General features: G+C 39.1%; 1 protein-coding gene across 2 annotated transcripts in view; it reads left to right on the top strand.

Moving 5' to 3' along the window:
- Positions 1 to 22,469, top strand: part of CHD7 (chromodomain helicase DNA binding protein 7) — a 115,829-nt gene extending 93,360 nt beyond the window's left edge. Inside the window, exons 15-37 of one of the 2 annotated variants that reach the window (XM_065399593.1) lie at positions 1,279 to 1,489; positions 2,151 to 2,346; positions 2,581 to 2,748; positions 3,055 to 3,234; positions 3,582 to 3,692; positions 3,773 to 3,978; positions 4,636 to 4,835; positions 5,400 to 5,559; positions 9,094 to 9,183; positions 9,658 to 9,761; positions 11,158 to 11,287; positions 11,662 to 11,734; positions 11,982 to 12,039; positions 13,200 to 13,428; positions 13,591 to 13,799; positions 13,984 to 14,661; positions 15,426 to 15,586; positions 17,443 to 17,670; positions 17,917 to 18,360; positions 18,981 to 19,202; positions 19,659 to 19,799; positions 20,506 to 20,610; positions 21,537 to 22,469. In XM_065399593.1, the coding sequence (XP_065255665.1) occupies positions 1,279 to 1,489; positions 2,151 to 2,346; positions 2,581 to 2,748; positions 3,055 to 3,234; positions 3,582 to 3,692; positions 3,773 to 3,978; positions 4,636 to 4,835; positions 5,400 to 5,559; positions 9,094 to 9,183; positions 9,658 to 9,761; positions 11,158 to 11,287; positions 11,662 to 11,734; positions 11,982 to 12,039; positions 13,200 to 13,428; positions 13,591 to 13,799; positions 13,984 to 14,661; positions 15,426 to 15,586; positions 17,443 to 17,670; positions 17,917 to 18,360; positions 18,981 to 19,202; positions 19,659 to 19,799; positions 20,506 to 20,610; positions 21,537 to 22,469 (5,237 nt within the window). The remainder of the gene's footprint in view (positions 1 to 1,278; positions 1,490 to 2,150; positions 2,347 to 2,580; positions 2,749 to 3,054; positions 3,235 to 3,581; positions 3,693 to 3,772; positions 3,979 to 4,635; positions 4,836 to 5,399; positions 5,560 to 9,093; positions 9,184 to 9,657; positions 9,762 to 11,157; positions 11,288 to 11,661; positions 11,735 to 11,981; positions 12,040 to 13,199; positions 13,429 to 13,590; positions 13,800 to 13,983; positions 14,662 to 15,425; positions 15,587 to 17,442; positions 17,671 to 17,916; positions 18,361 to 18,980; positions 19,203 to 19,658; positions 19,800 to 20,505; positions 20,611 to 21,536) is intronic. The other variant, XM_065399594.1, reaches the window with a different exon arrangement.
- Positions 22,470 to 22,909: the final 440 nt, after the last annotated feature.

Genomic DNA, 22,909 nt, shown 5'->3' with positions numbered 1-22,909 from the left:
GTAACTTCAGTTCCTGTTTATTGACTTGGGCTCATATATAGGTGACACAGTTCACATGACAACAGACATGGACGGACTGCTCGTTCAGTACACCGGCTACATGTATGTGAGTGCCCTAGGAATCTAGGAAGGGAACTTAAAAAAAAAAAAAAAAAAAAAAGGTATAACATGTTTTGTCTCCCTTGTCCTTGCTCGTGTTGTGCAAGACAAATGTCCAAGATGGTCCATGTACAACTCTGAAATACACAATTTAAAAAACAGCTTTTGCTCAAAATTTCAGAGAGAAATGTCCATTGTCCAGAAGGTCACAGAAATACTATTTCTCATGCATGGAATCACCTGAAAGCAAATTGTGGAAAAATGCCATGTGTGACACTTCTTGCACGGCTAAAAATAACTATCTGATGTGCTTTTAGTGGTCTGTTCAGTTCTTACTGGGCAGGTGTCCACATAATAAGCTCCCTATTTAAAATGGCATTCTTGTTGGCAGCCTCAGAAGAGAGGCCCAAGAGAGAATGGGCATGAAACTTGAACTACCTTTTGTCCCATGCAGTTTTTCTTAACCATAGCAGTCTTAGATGGAAAAGAGTGACTAGAAAGTGTGTGTGTGTGTGTGTGTGTGTGAGATAGCTGCTGCAAACTAAGCAAACACGAAGGAATACATGCAGAGAGAAGAAAGCTAAATAGAAGGTAAAACAAAATAATTTCAAAGCTCTTTGCTTTTCCAATTAAATATTTTGTTGTCTGAACTTGGGCTCTGTGAATGCACTGTGGCAGTAGCAGGCCTACAGCTTCTACTCTTTTATGTTTGAATATAAATATTTTTAAAAAGCTAAATACAATTTCTAAATAATATGTCAGAATACTCATCTTTCACACTTATACTTATCTGTTAAATTGCCTTTTCTGTCCCTTAAATATCTATTTTTAAATGGTTCAGTCAATGTCTGGTCTGCTGCTTTTTTTTTAATACAACTTCTGGCTTGACAGTCTTTTGTTGAAATTCATGTATTACTCATAGTCGATATTCATTTACTTGGAAGGGATTTTCTTCTCATCTTTTTCTGCTGAAAGCTAAGATCTGTTTTTATCTGTGTGCGCGCGTGTGCATATGTGTATATATTTAGTTTGAACTAAGCTAATGTATTTGTGTAAATGTTTATACACATAATACTTAAAACATTCCTGGGGCTTATACACAGGGTATTGAAGGAAAGCTCATTGTTTTTATTAATAAAACCTTTATGGTATTCATATATTGCTGTCCAATCTTTGCAGGTGCTGAAGAGAAAATTTTGGAAGAGTTTAAAGAAACACACAATGCCGACTCTCCAGATTTTCAGCTCCAGGCAATGATCCAGGCTGCTGGCAAGCTAGTACTGATTGACAAGCTGCTGCCAAAACTGAAGGCTGGTGGCCACAGGGTGCTTATCTTTTCCCAGATGGTGCGCTGCTTGGACATACTGGAAGACTACCTCATTCAAAGACGGTGAGAGCAACAATACAATACAAAAAGTTCTAAATAAATTGTATTTTCCTCAGTGGCCAAAGTATTTAACCTGTGAGTGATCTATATTGTAAAAGGATGGAACTTAGACACTTAATAATGTTACACATTAATGCTCTGGCAAGGAAAAAAGCATACCTGTAATTGCAAAGGAGTGTGGTATTTCCTAATGGGCAAGTGCAAGTGATCTCTCAGAACCTTAATGGATCACCTTTTAGTTGATTGTTCAGGTATATTGTCCATCTGACGTTTAGAGTAAGAATGTCGTCTAGCTCTAGCTTGAAGGCCTATTTCACTCTTTCCGGTGACAGCTGTTTCTGCAGCGGAAGCTGCTTAGAGGGAGAGAATGGAGTATGTTCTTCAGTTTTGCACACAGTTGATTCAAGAATACTTGCTCTCTAGTTTGCTGAGACAGTGAGCAAGGTAATATCTTTTATTGGACCAACTTCTGTTGGTGAGAAAGACAAGCTTTTATGCTACATAAAGCTCTTCTTCAGGTCTCCACTTTGTTGGAATTCTGCTGACCTGGTAGTCATACTGAGATTTTTCCTTTCAAAAAAATATGTTGGAAGATACGATGAGAGAGCTAGTGATGAGAAAGTGATGGTGGTAAAAATCTGCTTATAACACAACTTTATTTCAGGTACCCATACGAGCGAATTGATGGTCGAGTAAGAGGCAACCTTCGTCAGGCAGCTATTGACAGGTTTTCCAGACCTGATTCTGATAGATTTGTTTTCCTGCTGTGTACAAGGGCAGGAGGTTTAGGCATTAATCTTACTGCTGCTGATACCTGCATCATTTTTGATTCAGACTGGAACCCCCAAAATGACCTCCAGGTAATATTGCAAGAGGCAATTCTTGTTAAACATTTTCTTTAGTTTTCTGCAATGTATTTTTCTACCCAGTTAGGAGAAAATGTCTGTTATTGCCTCTTAAAAACATATTAAGCTTGGAATTTATATTTTAAAAAATTTAATTTGAGTGTTTAAAATAAACATACTAAGTTCTAGGCATTGACTTTTCATTTCTATGTAACTTGTAACTGAATATTCCTTTTTATACTTCTCCAGGCTCAAGCTCGATGTCACAGAATTGGACAGAGCAAATCAGTGAAAATCTACAGGTTGATAACAAGGAATTCTTATGAAAGAGAAATGTTTGACAAAGCTAGTTTAAAGCTTGGCCTTGATAAAGCTGTACTTCAGTCTATGAGTGGAAGAGAAAATGCTACAAATGGGGTGAGAATATGTTCAGATGCAGACTTCCAAAGGCCATAAATGTATCCTATTTCTTGCTTACTGTAGCTTTAGTTAAAGGAAATTGGGTTTTTTTGACTGTCAATTAGCTTTAGAATAGGTTTACCTTTGTTTTTACTGTTCTTCACAGAAGATAAGTGCAACAAGTATGAATGTTTTTATTGACCAACAAAACATTTTAGAAGCTTACAATTTTTAAGGGCTAAGTAAAAGGCAAATTGTCTGGCTATGCTATGAGATGTAAACAATGACATATCCAAGGAGATTTTCTCTCCTCCCAAATTATAGGTACAGCAGCTTTCTAAGAAAGAAATAGAAGATCTTCTACGAAAGGGGGCTTATGGTGCTCTTATGGATGAGGAGGATGAAGGGTCCAAATTTTGTGAAGAAGACATTGATCAGATTCTCCTAAGGCGAACACACACAATTACTATTGAGTCTGAAGGGAAAGGCTCAACATTTGCTAAGGTGTGCTTTGAAATTTGAAGAAAAAGTTGATAAAATATTACCAAGATAGATGAAAATAGTGATAAATCTGCTTTCTGCTTAATTTAGCTTTTAGATTTATGCTGTCCAACTTACTGTTGCCTATTGATTGGACAGTGAGTAAATCTCCATATAAATATATATTGGTGTTTCAGTATGTCCCGTTACTATGTTTTGATGTCTCCATAATGTTAACTTTAAGGGGCACCTCCTTTTGCTTTTATAATATTAATTTTTTTAAAAATAGTTACATTTACAACTGAAAATGGATTTTTTTCCCTGGTGATATACAGTAAAGAACTCAATGTAGTGTTTTTCATATTGTCTAGGCTAGTTTTGTTGCATCTGGGAACAGGACAGACATTTCCTTGGATGACCCCAATTTCTGGCAGAAGTGGGCTAAGAAGGCTGAGTTGGATATTGATGCCTTAAATGGAAGGGTGAGACCTTTATACAAGTTCATAATTCATTTAAAAGAGGATTTTTCTGAGTTTTCATGTTCTTTTCACTTTCGTTTTAGAACAACCTAGTTATTGATACACCAAGAGTAAGAAAGCAAACCAGGCTGTATAGTGCAGTCAAAGAAGATGAACTAATGGAGTTTTCAGACCTGGAAAGTGATTCTGAAGAAAAGCCCTGTACAAAGCCCCGTAGACCTCAGGACAAATCCCAGGGTTATGCAAGGAGTGAATGTTTTAGAGTGGAGAAGAACCTTTTGGTCTATGGGTAAGTAGAAGGAATCTGAATGGCTATGTGAAAAATACTTGTCTTTTTTACACCAGCCCAAAGAGAACTGTGGATAAATATTCTGAAGTATGGAAGTCTTATAATTTATAGTGAATAACTGAAACATCATCTAGTACTGTACTGAAATCCTGTTTTGCCAGTTGATAAATTGGATGCTGAACTTTTCTTACCTCATGGTGGATAGCCCAATTTGAGTCCTTGTGTCTTTGCAGGCAGGCAGCTATATGTGGCTACCATCATGGTGCGCTTCTTAGTCACTTTGTGTTTCTTTATCCAGAAAGATTTCATGTGATTATTATGAATGATGTATTTCAGGATCAAACTAAAATTGACCCAAAATCATTCTGGGGTTCAAATCCCTATTCATACCTTACTGGAAACATTATTGTTAGACATATGTATTTTATTATTACCAGTATAATTCAATTGCAGCTTTTACGAGCAGCGAACTTATTGCCTGCTCTGTAAAATAAGCATTCTTAACTTTTCAGTGCTGGAAGTTGGATTTCCTGACATGACCTGCTAATGCAAATACAAGAGCTCCTAACCCATCTGGCACCCAGGGTTTAAAATGAAAATCACAAATGGAAATTCCAGTGCCAGAACTGTGTTCTTTTAAGCATATTTTTCTTGTAGTTGGGGTCGGTGGACAGACATCCTTTCACATGGGCGCTATAAACGTCCGCTAACGGAACAAGATGTGGAAACCATCTGCCGGACAATCCTGGTGTATTGTCTTAATCACTACAAAGGAGATGAAAATATCAAAAGTTTCATCTGGGATCTGATCACTCCAACTGCAGATGGACAAACACGAGCCTTGGTTAACCACTCTGGTATGTCTACCATCATACCAATGATGGTGCTACTGTAGGTGGGGGAACCCTGCTGCAGTCGTACTACATACTACTTCAAAACTGTAGCATATACTACACCTTATGTGCTGGGGGAAGTGGTGTTGGTTCAGTGAGTAGTACTCTTCCTCTGAGTCAGAATTGAACAAATACTCCAGCATGGTGTTAGAGGGCATTGTGCTGCTGGAGGTGATGTCTGTCAAATGAGACATGAACCATAGATCCTGACCACCTGTAGTCATTAGTTCCCATGGCAATTTTCACAAAAGCAGGGAACTTAACCCCATTATCCTGGCCAGATTCCACCTTGGGTAGTTGCACTCTTCATAGCTAAATTCTTACTTTAGTTTCAACTGACTTTGGTATTCAAAATCCCCTGTACTAAATTGTTGTGTTGCTATTCATTGTTAATTGTCATGTTTCACCTCAGGAGTGGCTGCGGTGGTACTTAGTTTTTATATCAGTTTGTCAGTAATGCATTTTGGCATCCTTGGGATCAAACTTCTTCAATTCAGACTGTGAGAAGTGTTGGGGGATGTTTTGTAGGCCTATCTGCACCAGTGCCCAGGGGAAGGAAAGGCAAAAAAGTGAAAGCCCAGAGTTCACAGCCTGTGCTTCAAGATGCTGATTGGCTGGCAAGCTGTAACCCAGATGTCTTGTTTCAAGAGGACAGCTATAAGAAACACCTCAAACATCACTGTAATAAGTAAGTGCGTTTAATTTATAGTGAGCTTATAGTTCTTAATATGTGTGAGAACCTTCATTTGGATATCTTTAATACAACCACAGGACCACATAGTGGGGCTGTAAACTGCTGTACGTTGCTGTTAACTTGTGATGAAGCATCACAGCAGTTCAGATCAGGCCTGGGTGATTGGCTGTAAGCTTTTTGGGGGGGATGATTGGCTCTAACAAGGACATTTCAGGAAAAAAAGTTTTTGTTCACTAAGTGAGAGAGATTCTTCATTATTCCCAACATGCGAAAAAGAGGAGTGACATCTCAGTGTGTGGCATCTCAGGGCTATCCAAAACTGTCCTGATGCTAGTAATTCTTCACAATTCCTTCCCATCTCCCAGACTCATAATCACACCACCTTTTCCTTGAATCCCTTGATGTGGGTTCTTGGCCCCCAGGCTTTTACCTCTCGCCCTCATCTCACTTTCTCCTACTCTCCCTCTTGCACCTTCTGTTGTACCCAAACATCTCTCCTTACTGTTCCTTTGGCCCCTTCTCAGTTTTGCTCCTCTCTTTGCTTGGAACAAAGTTCAACTTCTTGCCTCCCAAGCCTCCACTTCCCCGCTAATCCTTCCTTAAAACTCAGCCCTTCTGGGAGTTGTTCCAATCTTACTTTTCCCATCAAAATCACAACGTCCATTCCTTCCTGAATCATTTTTCCAAGTCTAGTCTTTCCAAATCTGCAGGGACAGAGACTGTCCTATTGTTTTGTTTTGTTTTAAATCTCTGTATATTTTGGTACAAAGTAAATGTATAATAGGAAGGGACCACCTGAATTCTTTTTGCTTTGCTTTTGTAGCATCTTAGACTATGTCTACACTTACGGCCTCATGCAGAGTACAGGTACTACGTGTAGCTATACGCTAGAATGAAAGGCAGGCTGCATCGAAACTTGTCACTGCAGAGTGTAGCTATGTGCTGCAGTGAAAGGCTTCTTTCCCTGCTGCCTCCCCACTCCCAGAGCCTTTCCGGGCTGTAAGTTTAGACGTACCTTTAGTAGTTGGGTACTTTGTCACTATCCTTTTTTATCATATGCTGGTTCTCTTCCACAACTCATCTGTGCATACTCTGTCCCCGACTTACGACTGGGTTCCCAAACTTTGACCAAAGATCTTGGACCTAATTCTCCTCACCCAAATAAACCCTCTTCTTTTTGTGCTGTTACTTTACCACATGGGTATGCATGAATATGTAATATTGATATGAATATGTAATATACGCGCATTGAAGTGCCACTCAAAGCTTTTTGTGACGTATGTTGCATGTCTTATTACTACTGTCATGCTATTTAAAAGAAATAATCAGTACTGGAAGATATTCCTTGGGCATGTTAGGTGTGGAGTGGAAGAGAAGGGGAAAGGCACTTAAGTTAGTTATCAGTTATTTTCAAGATGTTTGCCATGTTAAGAGGCAGTTTCTATCTATTGACAAAAATGAATAACAGTATGCAAGTCTGTGGCTCAAAAAACCTCTGATTCTTCTAAACTGTCACTCAAATCCACTTAGTACCTTCATTTGCTCTTCAAATAACTATTTAATTCCTGCACCACAACTGTCCCTTTCAGCCCCCAAATAGAGGTCCTGGCCCCTTCCTACATCAATCTGTACATTCGAATCCTAGACTTCCAACTCTTGGCTTCAGTAAATTGGTATCATAACACAATTAGCAATATCAGGAAAGCTGATGGCAGCACTGGAACTAGGGGTGCTGGGGGAGCTGCTGCATTCCCTGGTTTGAAGTCCTATCCAGGACTCACAGTTAGGTTCAGTGGCTCTCAGTACCCCCACTAGACACATTGTTCCAGCACCCCAGAAGGGCAGGTCATTATGCAGGATCATTGTCAGTCCCAGTCTTATCCCTTCTCAGATTCACAGGGGCTGAGAGCAGGGACTGTAGAGGCAACATGTTTAGCTCTGGGTGAAGTGGAGGAAGCTCATTGCTGACTTGAATGAAGAGGATGCCGGGGTGGGAAGCAATCAAAACTGGCTTTATAAGGATCAACATTCTGTCCTTCTCTGTGACAATTGCATACAGTTTGATGCATAGGACTTTTGAAAGGGGCAGTGGCATAGCCGGATGAAACCTTTTTTCCCCCACAACTTTCCTCCCCCTCTTCCCTTCGTACTTGATTTGATGTAACAACAGGTGTTATCCAATTGCTATTACCATTTTGTCAATATTATGGCACTCAAGAGGATGCAGTGCCTGTGCAGTCATATGTACATTTCCATGCATGAGCCTGAGAGGGGTCCCTTACAGTGCAAGGATGGTGAGTGCAAGGGTAAGTCGGTGGGAACTGTCTGACACCTGTGAACAGGTTTTTTTGAGTTTTCGACAAAATTCCAACTAAAGTGTACCCCCTGCTACCTTCACAGGACTTCTTTAAATCACATGCACAAAACTGGGTGTTTGCTGCTGCTGCTCCTAATTGCTGGTGAGGTGATCTCAAAATTGGTGATGGTTTGAAGTTTTCACATGCAACCTGGTGATCAGATTTCTGCCTCTCTGATCCCCCTCACTACTCCAGGAGCAGCAGCAGTTCAACAGTTGGTGTGATGACTTTAGATTCAGCTTGAGAGGGTGGGCTGAGCAATCCATTGTAGTCAGCATTGATGTTACTTCATTAATTGGGCAGCAGGGGGTGTCTTTATTGGGTAAATGTAGTAGAGCACGTTTTCCAGGTAGATTTTTGCTGTAAAGAATGCTTTCCTAGCCATCTTGAAAATCCAGTCCCTGCCATTTCCAGTTGTCTAAACTCTGACTGTGAATACTTGATAATGGTTCAAAAAATTATCTGTAGCATTTCGGAGATGAGACAGAGTAAACCTGAATAACTAAAATTCCACCTTCCATGAGCAGTTATGTAGATGCACAGGTGAAATAAAATAGCAGTTTGAATAGGAAAGTGTAAAAATAACTAATATCTCCTAAGGGAAATGGGGGGGATTTTGGTTTTTTCATTCTCTGAAGCAAAAAGTTGTATAATCTGAAAAACCTGACATTCCATATTGAGGGTTTATGGTAAGGTAGTAAAACCAGATTTTATATCTCGTTTATTCCTACAACTTCTGATGTGCTTCCAAAAATGGTATTAAGGCAGCAGCTGAGGAAATTTTATGAGATAATGAAGCAGAACAGTTACTGAAAGCCATCTGCTCAGTTGTTTACAAACTTGCTTCAATACTTCAGAGGCAGTGGTAGAGTACGTGTTTAAACTTCACAAGCTGCACTAGGTAGAACTAAATGAAATGCGCCTGGGCTGGGTTGAGCTCGATCCCTCTCTGTGCAGTGTAAGCGGTTGCCAGGCAGGCCTGTTGGAAGCCAGCAGAAAGCACCACACAGAGGTGATTATGTGCCACCATCTGTCACGCTTCAAGCCTACCATACAGCATGGCTAATCAGCCTTGGCAGGATGATGGATGAACAGCAGCAGCTGCCAAAAGCCACTGTTGGCAAACAGTCCTGAAGTTAAGAACTTTTTTCCCCTCTGCTTTCCTCTCCAGGGTCCTGCTGCGTGTCCGCATGCTGTACTATCTAAGACAAGAAGTTATAGGGGACCAAGCAGACAAGATCTTAGAGGGTGCTGACTCAAGGTTAGTGCAAGTGCAGGTTTATTCTTTGCTTTGTAACACTGAATAATATCTGAAAATACTGTAATGTGACATTTAAAGACCTTCATAAGCCATCAATTTACACATCTATTTTCAAGCAACTTGATAAATCATTAAGTACTGGATATTTGGGGGCAAAGGGTGACAAATGGGATTTTGAACTTTGTTTATATTGGAGGATTATTCACTCACTGCTTAAACATTGAATACATTTTTTAAGTTAACATTAAAAAACTTAAATGAATAACATTTGGACAGTTTTTGAGCGTTACACCCCAAAATAATTCCTACAATTGGACCATTTTTTGATTATTTTCAGGAATCTCGATTTCAGATTTGTTCCAAGAAATGTATGCTTGCTGAATAGTTTTAAACACGTCGCTTTAATGCATATAGGTGTGTGGTGCCTTGTCCTTCAATAGTAGTTTAATAAAAAATGTAACCCTGTCTTTACAGTGAAGTAGATGTGTGGATACCTGAACCATTCCATGCTGAGGTTCCTACAGACTGGTGGGATAAAGAAGCAGATAAATCCCTCTTAATTGGCGTATTCAAACATGGTAAGTGATGTCTCACTCTGAGCAAAATGCAGTTGTAAGGCTTTCTGTGTGTAAAACTATTCAGTCATAATATTAACAAGTATAGTTCCAAAGAACTGTTGGCTTCTCTCCTTTTTTCCCCCTTGTATTAAAAAAATCTAATATGAGTTGTAAATATCAGATGCTGTTTTTAAATGTTTGCAGAACATTTGAGAAGAAAACATTACTTTCTTGGCTGTAAATAAAACAAAACCATATTTGTTTTAATAATAGCCAAGCAATACTATAGATCTCCATAAACTTTGCTTCCAGCACTGCTTCACTTGCTAACTCTGCCAACCAGTGTCAAAGTGGACGGTGGGCTTAACCTCTGCTATTAATCTGTACAAGTGCCTCCTGGGCTTTGTTCCAAGCAATATTTCACAAATGTCAGTGCTGAGAACTCCCGGCTCCCTTGAGTGGGATGCAGCCTTGTTAACTTTGAAAGGCTGGGGATGCAGAGCTGGCATGATATATACAGTGAGCGATTCCTGATTATAATCCCAATTCTCTGGAGGTCGCAGAGGTATTCTCAGCAGCCCAGCCTGACTAAAGGGGAGAATGATGGCTTATAAAACCTTTCATGATTACAGTTTGGCTTGAGGCTCTACAGCAGTTAGGAGCAGTGTGTTGTAGTACAAATCCTAATTGAATTGTGCTGTTCTGCCTATGTACAGCAGCTCCGTTTTGTGGGCTCAGCTGAGGCAAGTGTAGTCTAAAAATCATTTTCCTGCAGTGCACTGTTGGGATCTGCCATTTTCCATCTAGTCAACTTGGGCAGTAAAAAAAGCAAACAGCAGTTTGAAAACTATAGAGGGAACAGTGTCATCTTACTGACATGCATCATCCTAAACCTAATAAGACAGGTTCGCTGGCCTTGCGTACAACCCATGTATGCAGCATTTTTTCAGTTTTAATGCAGGTTCCGGCAGGGCCAGAACTATAGGAAGAGCGGGAGGTGGGGGGTGAAGGAGGAGGGGGGTGAATGTGGAGAACTGCTGCAGAGGTCATAAAGTAACCATTAAGAAGTTTTTCATGTGTCATATAAAACTGGATATTGGAAAAAAGCCTTGAAAATCTTCCTGTTTAGCATTTGCTATTATTTGTTACAAATGTTTTCACATTAGTTCTTTTTACATTGGTGAATATACTCATACGAGAATATTGTGCTACATGAATAGAAAGAAAATAATTTCCAGGATCCTGAGTATCTTTATGAAGCAGTTTGATTCAAGTCAAGATGATGAGGAAGAGATTTGTTTTATGAAAGTAAAACATGTACCATTTGTCCTTATAACATAAATCATTCTGTTCAATTGTGGTGTGATTTCTTTTTCTTTTTTTCTTCCCTCCCCTCCTTCTACCCCACCCCATACAGGCTATGAGAAGTACAATTCTATGAGAGCTGACCCTGCGCTGTGCTTTCTGGAACGGGTTGGTATGCCTGATGCCAAGGCCATAGCTGCTGAACAGAGAGGGACAGATATGTTAGCAGATGGTGGTGATGGGTAAGAAGGATATTTATAAATGGTAATAAATAATAAACTGATTTTAATAAAATAAGTGCTGTATATATTGGCGTGAGTTCACTTATTGTGTTTACATCTGACTTGAGGATACTAAGTGATAATGTATTAGTTAATACAGTGTAAAAATACTTCAAACTAATATTTTCAGAGAAGCAGATAAATTGAGACAGGTGAACTTGAGACATATTTGTGTATTAATACATCATCACAAACAGATGCTTGTTTTTTTCCCACACTTGTTCTGTTTTTGTCATTTCTTCTTTGAGACTTATAACATCAGTAATATGGGTTGTTTGGGGAAAAATACTTGTTCTGTTCTGATAACTATTTTTATCATTTTAAATTTTGTGTAGAGGAGAGTTTGACAGAGAAGATGAAGATCCAGAATATAAACCAACCAGAGCTCCTTTCAAGGATGAAATTGATGTAAGAACCTCAACGTAGTAATGCACATGTGTAATGCTGACATTCAGTGCCTATGTTAAAATGTTCTTAGAATGATGTTTAATTATAAAAGTTCACAAGCCACCAGATAAAACACATTTGTGACAATCGTACCTTGCTGCTACTTTTTTTTTTTTTGGGGGGGGGGGGGGGAAGATGGCCCTTTTTCCTTTAAAAAATAAAGCACAATTGAAACCTAAAACTAAAGTAACTCTTGTCTTCCCCAAAGGAATTTGCAAACTCACCTCCAGAAGATAAAGAAGAATCCATAGAGAGCCACACGACAAGTAAGGGTTTGTGAAAGTGAAAAGGGAGGGGCTAATGCATTTAATTATTATCCATATTAATGCCCATACTTAGGATACTAGCTCGGTCCGTTTGGACAAATGTGTGTTAAAACTTTTTAGTGCTTAGAAAAGCCAAATCTTTCAGAGTCTTAGATCAGGGATTCTCAAATTTCATTGCACCGTGACCCCCTTCTGACAACAAAAATTACTTCACAATCCCAGGAGTGGGGACTGAAGCCTGAGCCCACCCGAGCCTCACTGCACCGGCTGGGGGGACCAAAGCCCGAGCCTCACCACTCTGGACAGGGAGGCCAAAGCTGAAGCTCAAGGGCTTCAGTCCCAGGCAGGGGCCGTGCAATCTGAGCCCCGTTGTCCAGGGCTGAAGCCCTCGGGATTTGGCTTTGGCCATGGGCAGTGGGACTCAGGCTTCAGCCCTGGGCCCGAGCAAGTCTAAATCAGCCCTGGTGACCCCATTCAAAGGGGGTCATGACCCACTTTGGGTTCCCGACGCACAGTTTGAGAACCGCTGTCTTAGATCTTAATTCTTAGCTACTTGTGAACAATCCCACTTTATTATGTGTCTTGTTCAGTTTCTGATTACACAGTGGGGTTTATGGGATGGTAAAACCCTATATATTTAAGATATGAAAGTCTAGCCATTGATATTTTTCCAGTGGATAATATTGAAATCATTTAAAATATGTTTCTCAGTAGTGAGGAAGCTTGCCAAGTGTAAGAGAGTAAAAAATAATAAGATGGGAAATCGTAAATGTAAGTGTTTCCTCATAAGGGACTGAATAACTTTAGTACATATGTTTAGAGATCTATCGCATTAACTTTACTCTATAATGCAAATCTCTTGGTGTCACAAAAGTCAATAAAGAAGGTGCATGTGATAGAAATATTAGGAATAAGAGGAAGGCAGTTGGCTATACATAAATTTGACAAATACTTACGTAACTTTCTGAGGTAGGTTTTTTACTAATCCTATCCATTCCTCCCTTTCAAACAAAAATAGTTATTCCCAATTTTTATTTATTTCACTTCTAGAGTAATGAAGTATACTTTCACCTTACAAAATTAGAATCCTGTTTAGTCATAAAGACTTTGAAATGCCTAATGTTATCCTTACAATACACAAATACTTTTCTACTCTCTAGGCAAGCACAGTGAAAGCAATGCTGAGTTAGGCCAACTCTACTGGCCCACCACTTCAACCCTGACTACCCGTCTGCGTCGCCTCATTACTGCCTATCAGCGCAGCTATAAAAGGCAACAAATGAGGCAAGAGGCACTAATGAAGACGGACCGACGGAGACGTCGGCCTAGGGAGGAAGTGAGAGCACTAGAAGCAGAAAGAGAAGCTATAATAACTGAAAAACGTCAAAAGTGAGTTTAAGATTTCTTCCCCCAAATGCCAATGGAGGATATCTATGAAAATGTATGTTGCCATCATTTCAGTTTTGCTTTGGATTAATAGTTAACATTTGGGGTCTTCTGGTGCAGCTAAACAGGCCTTGTTCTAACCATTCCTAATTTTTTGCACTCTAGATGGACAAGAAGAGAAGAAGCAGATTTTTATCGTGTAGTATCTACTTTTGGGGTTATTTTTGACCCTATGAAACAGCAATTTGACTGGAATCAGTTCAGAGCTTTTGCTAGGCTTGATAAGAAGTCCGATGAAAGTTTGGAGAAGTACTTTAATTGTTTTGTGACTATGTGCAGGCGGGTATGCCGAATGCCAGCCAAACCAGATGAAGGTAAGTTTATAATAATAAAAATCCACATGAATAACTTACTCTGTTTAAAATCAAGAGACCAATCCTGTTGAAACATGATTAGATAACAAAATGTAGTAATTACAAATTTTGTAATTTTTCATTCTTTAAAAACCAACTTATATATTCAATCAGGTTAAACAATGAAAATCTAATTTTGTTACAGAACCACCTGATCTTTCCACCATGATTGAGCCAATCACAGAGGAGCGTGCTTCTAGGACTTTATATCGCATAGAACTGTTACGGAAAATCCGTGAGCAGGTTCTCCATCACCCTCAGTTGGGGGAGAGGCTAAAATTGTGCCAGCCAAGCTTGGATCTGCCAGAGTGGTGGGAGTGTGGTAAACATGACAAAGACTTACTGATTGGTGCTGCTAAACATGGAGTCAGTAGGACAGATTATCACATCCTGAATGACCCTGAACTCTCTTTTCTTGATGCCCACAGAAATTTTGCTCAAAACAGAGGGGCAGGTAATGCAAGTAGTGTGTCTTCACTAAACCCACTGGGTGCTGGCTGCAGTCATACGCCCCCTATTGTCCCATCCACACCAGTACAAGACGACAAGGCTACAGAACAAGCTGAGTCTAAAGTTGAGGGGTCTGAAAATTCAGCAGCCAAAGAAAAGTCTGATATTAAAGAGGAGACAGATATTGCAGAAAAAGGCATTAAGCAGGAATGTGATGCTGAGGCTGAGCCTGGACCTGTTAAATGTGAAAGGAAAGCTATAGAAATGAGTACAGATGTAGATCCAAAATCTATTTCTGAAAAAGGTTCAGAAGAGGACGAAGAGGAGAAACTTGATGATGATGACAAATCAGAAGAGTCCTCCCAACCTGAAGGTAATGCATACAGAAATGATTTGACTAACACAGAAAAACCATGAAGCTAATGTTAAAAGTTGTGCCAGCTGATAGTTGGCATCCAAGGAGCCATTATGGCAACTGAGGATTGGACAGAAACATCCACTCCCCAGCCACTCTCCCCAGGCCAATGGCCCAGATAGGGTGGTGTAAGAGCAGCTACAACAGCGCTGTTTCACCTGGGGATTCCCCCACAGCAGGTCAATATCAATAGCTAATTGAGCCAATAATATAGGCCCTTGGCATCATCAGAGCACAGAGGCTGTAGAAGGTCCAAGGATATGCCCCAACAATTATTCAATAAGTATCTAAATTACAAGCATTACTGTGCCTCAAGATTATCAATCTTACTTTTTAGTTACTGTTTTAAAATCTTTCAGTAGAAACCTGAAATCCTTCTCTGAAAGGGTTAACAAAATGGTATACTAAATTCCCCCCTTTTCACCCTGAAATACCAATAGTTTGACTGCTGCAAGGTTTCGGTCAATGTTTTATAGCAGAAGAATTTAAGTTAGTGGTATTCTTCAGTAGGATATGGAAAGCTCCTCTGGAAAAAGAATGTTTATACCAAATGTTACTCAACTCTGAAGCTACAGCATGACTAATCTGCATTACAAAAAGACCAAAATTGTACTTAAAAAAAAAAAAAGAGTACTTTTCTACATTCCACATTTCAACCAAAGATTTCGAGTTAGGATGATTGGTCTGTTTGTAGCTAATGCCTGGTGATTGTTATTCCTCAGCAGGAACAGTTTCTCAGGGTAAGAATTTTGATGAAGAAAGCAATGCATCTATGAGCACTGCAAGGGATGAAACCCGTGATGGATTCTATTTGGAAGATGGAGATCCTTCAGTCGCTCAGTTGCTTCATGAGAGAACATTTGCCTTTTCTTTCTGGCCTAAGGTACCTTTCTCAGTACGAATAGAACATGGAAAACTTCCTGCTTTATTTCATTAATAGTCTTTCAGTTTTGCAGATTGTATGTTTCTCTAATGTTCAAAACACATTTTATTAATGGTCTAATAGAGACCTAGGAAGTTTATGAAATAAGGTTGTAAATTTCAGTTTCTTTGAGAGTAGGCAGAGAAAAAGTAGGAATTACATTACGTTCTTTGGTATAGACAGACTGGTGTAATGCATTATTTTTCTTGCAAACTATATATTCTTATGTCAACAGAATCACACTTTTGTTGATAGAAGCAAATTTATTACCTTGATTTATGGGTTTCATCTGCAGAGGTGCCTACAGTGTTAAGAGCAGAGGTTTGGAAGATCACCATTTATGTTGGGGGTGAGGAGATTGTAGAGAGAGCGTACTAATGACCTACTTGTTCCAAACCATTATATAATGTTGACAGATGTAATTGTATTAAGGTTTCCTGTAAACATAAGCAGCAACTGCAGATGAAGTTTTATCCTGTATTTTATTTTTGTAACAATGCAGACAATTATTTAATAGGAAACATCTATAAAACAGTGATTTTGTGATAAATCCTTATAAATTTGTTTCCTGGTTTTGCAAAGAGGGTAAGGAGGGAAATAAAGTAGTAATAGTCTTAAGCTTACTAATCACCATAACAGGGCCATCTGGTTTAGAAAAAAAACTTGCTCTAATAGGCTTATTCCTGGGGAAAGCAAGCAGTCTGTTGCAGCTGCTGAGACTTGCTAGTGGCTTTTGCAGTGTTCTGCTGTTCAGGAAGCTAAAGGACGATTCTATTCCCTAATCGGCAGTATTTTTCATATACAGACGCCCCCCGACTTACGCAATCGTTCCGTTCCGGAAAGCCTTGCGTAACTCGAATTTTTGCGTAAGTCGGAAACGTATACTCGTACGTTACGCATTAATTTCCGCAACTTGAAAATCCTATTTCTGGCTTATGGAACTTTTTCCATAAGTTCGAATTTGCATAAGTCGGGTCGTGCGTAACCCGGGGAACGACTGTAGTGTTTTTCAGTATATTTCAAGCAAGCTAGAATACAAAATCATTGAATACTGAAATGGAAAAATCAAGTGATCCTTCTTTTTCTTTTCATAAAGTCATTTTAGGAAACATTAAAAATGCTAAAATCCACTATTGCTAGATTCAGAAAGTTTCACCAAAGGAGTTTAAAGGTTCATAGTAACAAATGCTTTTAAACTGTGTAAATTCTGTCTAAGTAAACTAAACTGTAATTAGAATTTTTTTTAATGTACACGCTTCAATGAAATTTGAAGTGATAATGGGTGTGGAATGAAAATTGACGTTCATTAGCTGTCCCTAGGTTGGTGCCCGTTTCATAATGTTGAACTTTATTAATAGTGACGCTAATGAGGAACCACTTCCTGGGACAGAATTGCAGAATCCAGCCTATTGGATATGAAATACCATAGCTTTAAGATACTGATTTGCAGCTATTTTAATTCTCCTGTCCTAACTGATGATTTTGCTGAACAACTGAAGTTTAGCATTATGTAAACAATAGTGAGTGCTTTGTAAATGTCAACTAGTGTAATATTTCTTTATAGAAAACGAGTTCCCCCAACGCACGTTAGTTTTAAATGATGAAAAGTAACTTCATCTCTCTCCACCATAATTCTCTGTATGTGAACTGTTTAAGACAACTGGTTTATTTTCTGGTCTGTAAGCATTCTGTTAGATATGTTTGCTTGTATTTCTCAAGCATTGCAGGCTATTAAACTGTGCAGTTGTGCTCAGTCTGACTGAGTTTAAATGGCTACTTTCGCACCAAAGGTTCATTATGTACTTTCCTTTATGCAGGACCGAGTAATGATCAACCGATTAGACAACATCTGTGAAGCAGTGCTAAAAGGGAAGTGGCCAGTAAATAGGCGCCAGATGTTTGATTTCCAGGGGCTCATACCTGGGTATACTCCGACAGCTGTGGACAGCCCTCTACAGAAAAGGAGCTTTGCAGAGCTCTCCATGGTTGGTCAAGCCAGCATCAGTGGCAGTGAAGATATCACTGCTTCTCCTCAGTTATCAAAGGCAAGCTGAATCTTTCTGGTTACATTATAGAAAAAGGAACCTCATTTTGCATGTTAAGTAACCAGGGGTCGGGGAGATGAAAAGGAAAAATAGGCTGCTTTAAACTGCTTTGCTGAATAAAATGAGACCTTTGTCTTTTAAAATGTTTGTGCAATCTTTCTGTCTTATGGTCAAGTGGAACATCAGATTTTTTCTAAAATTCAGTACAGCTTTGTTAGTAATTAGAAATGCTCATTTTTTTATTAGGAAGATGCACTCAATTTATCAGTCCCACGTCAGCGGAGGAGGAGACGGAGAAAGATTGAAATTGAGGCTGAAAGAGCGGCCAAGAGGAGAAATCTTATGGAAATGGTTGCCCAGTTACGAGAGTCTCAGGTGGTCTCAGAAAATGGACAAGAAAAAGTTGTAGATTTATCAAAGGCCTCAAGAGAGGCAACAAGTTCTACCTCAAATTTTTCATCTGTTACTTCTAAGTTTATCTTGCCTAATGTCTCCACACCAGTGTCTGATGCCTTTAAAACTCAAATGGAGCTCCTGCAAGCAGGTCTTTCACGCACACCCACAAGGCATCTACTAAATGGTTCTTTAATGGATGGAGAACCGCCCATGAAGAGGAGGAGAGGAAGGAGGAAAAATGTAGAAGGACTTGATCTATTGTTTATGAGCAACAAACGGACATCGCTGACTGTTGTAAGAGAGTAGTGGTTTTTTCTGTTTGTTCCTTTGTATCTATTACGCTGAGTTTAAAGTGCTATTGTAGTCTAAGTGATTGTGTAGACATTTCTTCTTTTTACTAAGTCCATCAGCTCCTTGTTCATATTCGGAGCTATATTTTCTTCAATTATTGACCAAAATGTTATGCATTTCAAATTAAGCACCTTTAACTGTGACAAATGACAACTTTGTTATGTGTAATATACACCTCTTACATAGTAACTGCAAACTTCACTGTTCACAAAAAACGTACAGGTACACTAACAAAATGGAATTCCAGTTTGAGGTTTTACTGAATACTAATTATGGAGAAAAGAGGAAAGATCAGGGACTCTGCATTGGGAACAGCTAGAAAATAGCCTCAAAACTTGCCTTTTGGGCTATAATGTGCTCTTGTAAAATATCACTAAACTTCCCAAATGTCTGTAATGTAACAATATTGCTTTATATGGTAAGATTTATTCAAACAACTTTAATAGTCTAGGGAGATTCCCTGATGGGTAAGCTCTGATTTTAGCTAGTCATTTTGGGAAATCACTTCTCCCAGGTAATATTCCTTAGAGGTGAAAATTCATACCAGCATCAATTTTTTGCAGGAGGATGCAGAAGTGACCAAAGTATTTGAAGATGATATGGAGACCCCACCGGCAAGAAACATTCCATCTCCTGGACAACTGGACCCGGACACTCGGATCCCTGTAATTAACTTAGAGGATGGGACCAGGCTGGTGGGGGAAGATGCTCCTAAAAACAAGGATTTAATTGAATGGCTTAAATCGCATCCTACTTATACTGTTGATATGCCAAGTTATGTACCAGTAAGTAGATGTTACATATAAAACTATAGCTTATATCAAATTAGTGTGGTCTTAAGGCTTAAAGAAATTGAAACACATTTATTGAAAGAGATTGTGAAGACCAGGCATACTCATTTAGTGTCTGATCCTACATCCTATTGAAGTCAGTTGTAGTTTTCCCCTAGACTTCAATGGAAATAGGACCCATAGGTTGCCAGAATGTTATTTTAACTTCATTTTTATATTTAAATTTAACTGCGATGTGTGTATTGGAAAATATACATCAAATTGTGCAGTGTGTTTGTTTCCCTCTGGCAAAAAAGGGATAAGATTTTCAAGAAAAATCTTAAAGCAAGGAATTTGGCTATATATAGTCTTAAAAACTTTTGTTGCAATGAGTTGATTGAAGGTTTATTTCTTTTGATCGGAAAATAGAAAAACCTAACGCAATATTTTTTTTTTGTTTTTTCCTTTTAGAAGAGTGCAGATGTGCTGTTTTCCCCATTTCAGAAGCCGAAGCAAAAACGACACAGATGTCGAAACCCTAATAAATTGGATATAAACACCTTGACAGGAGAAGAAAGGGTACCTGTTGTAAATAAACGAAATGGAAAGAAGGTAAAACTTAGTCTAGTCCTCTCCTCTGCTAGAGCTGTTTCAGAGCATCTCTGGCACCCAGAAAGCAAGTCTTTCATGCCAAGATGATTTAGGGTTTAATCCTGAGAGGCTGATTTAGGGGGCCTGCAGTCCCCCGATTTACATCCCTTTTAGCTAGTGAGTGAATAATTTGCTGAACAATTTGTTTGACTTTTTTTTCAGATTTTTAAAATGAAATAGTTAACAAACTTTTTTTAAATTATTGACTCTGCTTGAGTCACAAATATTAGTTCAAAAATATTCAGTCTCCCAACTAGTATCTAAGGGCTTGTCTATACAGACAGTTAGTGTGCACCATGCTAGAGCACTATAGATTTACACACCAGCTTGCCCCACATGAAGTTTCAGCATAGACATGACCTAAGACGGACAGTATCTCTTAAAAACAATGAGGAATCCGGTGGCACCTGAAAGACTAACAGATTTATTAGAGCATAAGCTTTCGTGGGTAAAAAACAAATCTGTTAGGCTTTCAGGTGCCACCGGATTCCTCACTGTTTTTGTGGATACAGACTAACATGGCTTGGCTGCCCCTCTGATACTTAGTATCCCTTAATCACCTCTGAATTGCACTACTAAAAGCCACTATAACCTTTTAGAAAATAAAATTAATCTTCTGCATATGAAATGTGTGCATTGTTTAAGAGTCATTAATGTCTTTAATTAGATGGGTGGAGCTATGGCCCCTCCAATGAAGGACCTGCCAAGGTGGTTGGAAGAAAATCCTGAATTTGCTGTCGCTCCAGACTGGACTGATATTGTTAAGCAGTCTGTAAGTATAAGGCTCAGTTGTTCCATTTAAAGTTTATTTGCAAAAAGAAATCAACACTGTATACATTTTCCCCACATAAACATTGACTGTTAAGCCTTTAGCCTGTAGCTTGTTTTGAACTAAGGAAATATTAGTGTCAGGATGGGGTTATCTGGCATTTGGGAGAGGATGATAGAAATGTGCAATGGGGTTGCCACTAGTGCACAATCTTAAACATTTATTATACATTAAGGTTTTTTCATAGTCCTATAAATATGCGTGACTGCTAAATACAAATACTCATTCGTTAATTGAATATGAATCAAATAATAGTCACATCCATATAAGAAATGGATTCTTTAATTGAAGCATATTGGTATCAACCAGCATCCAGGGGTTAACTTTTCCAGCTTTTCATTTTAAAAGATCCGTCTGAAGCAGAAGCAAGCAACACTGCAAATACTCATTTATTCTGTGAAAGCGTAGGATAATGCCCAGCTGATAAACAGTAGTTCAGTAGAAATAGAAAAACCATGACCAGCGTGTAATTGCAGTGTTTTCATCGTATTTTAATTGAATTTGGTGAGCAGTCTGTGAAATGTGTGTTTCACAGCTCTGATTCTATTCAGCATGTTTTGTCCTATCGTTGTGGTTATATGTATAAAATTAGCATTTTTTGCTGTTCACTTTGTTCCATTTCCTATGCTTTCTGCCAGCTCCAACTTTCATGTTAGTCAGTCTCCATTCGTCATTTACCAATTTTGAGATATATTTTTTTTATTACCAACATGGAAGAATTCAAAAGTATTGTATAACAATTCTTCTCTCACACATGACCCATTAAACATATATGCTGAGTATTGAACACTGACAGTGCATAATCAACCGTTCCTATTTAAAACTGAAAGTATATTGATAAAGAATCTTTTTTTCACCTCTTTGTTCAGGGTTTTGTTCCAGAGTCCATGTTTGACCGTCTTCTCACAGGCCCAGTTGTGAGAGAGGAAGGAGCAAGCAGAAGAGGAAGAAGGCCAAAAAGTGAAATTGCCAAAGCAGCTGCAGCAGCTGCCGCTGTAGCTTCAACTTCGGGAATCAACCCACTGCTAATGAACAGTCTATTTGCTGGAATGGACCTCACAAGCCTTCAGAATCTACAGAATCTACAGTCTCTCCAGCTTGCCGGCCTCATGGGCTTCCCTCCAGGACTAGCAACAGCTGCGGCTGCTGGAGGTGATTCTAAAAATTCAGCTGCCATGCTGCCTCTGATGTTGCCAGGTATGGCAGGGTTACCCAACATGTTTGGATTGGGTGGATTGTTGAATAACCCAATAACAGCTGCTCCTGGAAACACCACTCCTGCTTCCAGTCAAGGAGAAACTGAAGATGGCACTTCAAAAGCAGAAGAGAAGAAAAATGAGAACGAAGAGGAGAACAAAGACTCTGAGAAAAGCACAGACGTTTCTGCTACTGACTCTGCAAATGGATCTGTCAGTGCTGCTACTGCCGCCGCCGCCACCAGCAACAACACTGGATTGCCCACAAACCCTCTGGCCTTCAATCCTTTCCTATTGTCCACCATGGCTCCTGGCCTGTTCTATCCATCTATGTTTCTACCTCCAGGACTGGGAGGATTGACGCTGCCTGGTTTCCCAGGATTAGCCGGACTTCAGAATGCAGTGGGCTCCAATGAAGAAAAGGCTACTGACAAAACTGAAGGGGCTGCATTTAAAGAAGAGGAGAATTTAGAAGGCAGTGATGCAGAGGAGAGCCTTGATAAAACTGCAGATTCCTCCGTTTTAGAAGATGAAATAGCACAGGGTGAAGAATTAGACTCGCTTGATGGGGGGGATGAAATAGAAAACAATGAAAATGATGAATAACCAGTACCAATTACAGTTAAAGTGTTTTAAACTTTTGACAAGTGGTAGTCCTACTGTTTACACTCACAGTTAATGTCCATACTTAGTTTTTATAAGCTGTTCTGTAACATAGTGTAGCAAAAAAAAAAAAAAAAAGTTTCAAGTCATGTTATACAGATGTGTCAAAAGGTATCTTGGTCATTAAGTATTGTGCAGTGCATTATTTATTATCCCTAGGAGAGATGAAATTTGAGAGGTGATCATGTCTTTTTAAGGAAATTGACATAATGCTCTGCTTTTTTTTTCTTTTGGTACCATTGGTATTATTATAAAAGCAGCAATTTGTAATCAAGTGGCACTAATAGAAGGAAGTGCTGCTTAAAGGAAGTATGAAGTTATATATTTAATTTTTTTATTTTTTATTTTTGCTGTGAAGGTCAAGATGAAATTTACCATACATA

Source organism: Emys orbicularis, chromosome 2, assembly GCF_028017835.1.
Source record: "Emys orbicularis isolate rEmyOrb1 chromosome 2, rEmyOrb1.hap1, whole genome shotgun sequence".
NCBI lineage: Eukaryota > Metazoa > Chordata > Testudines > Emydidae > Emys > Emys orbicularis.
This window is presented reverse-complemented; position numbering and strand designations above follow the sequence as displayed.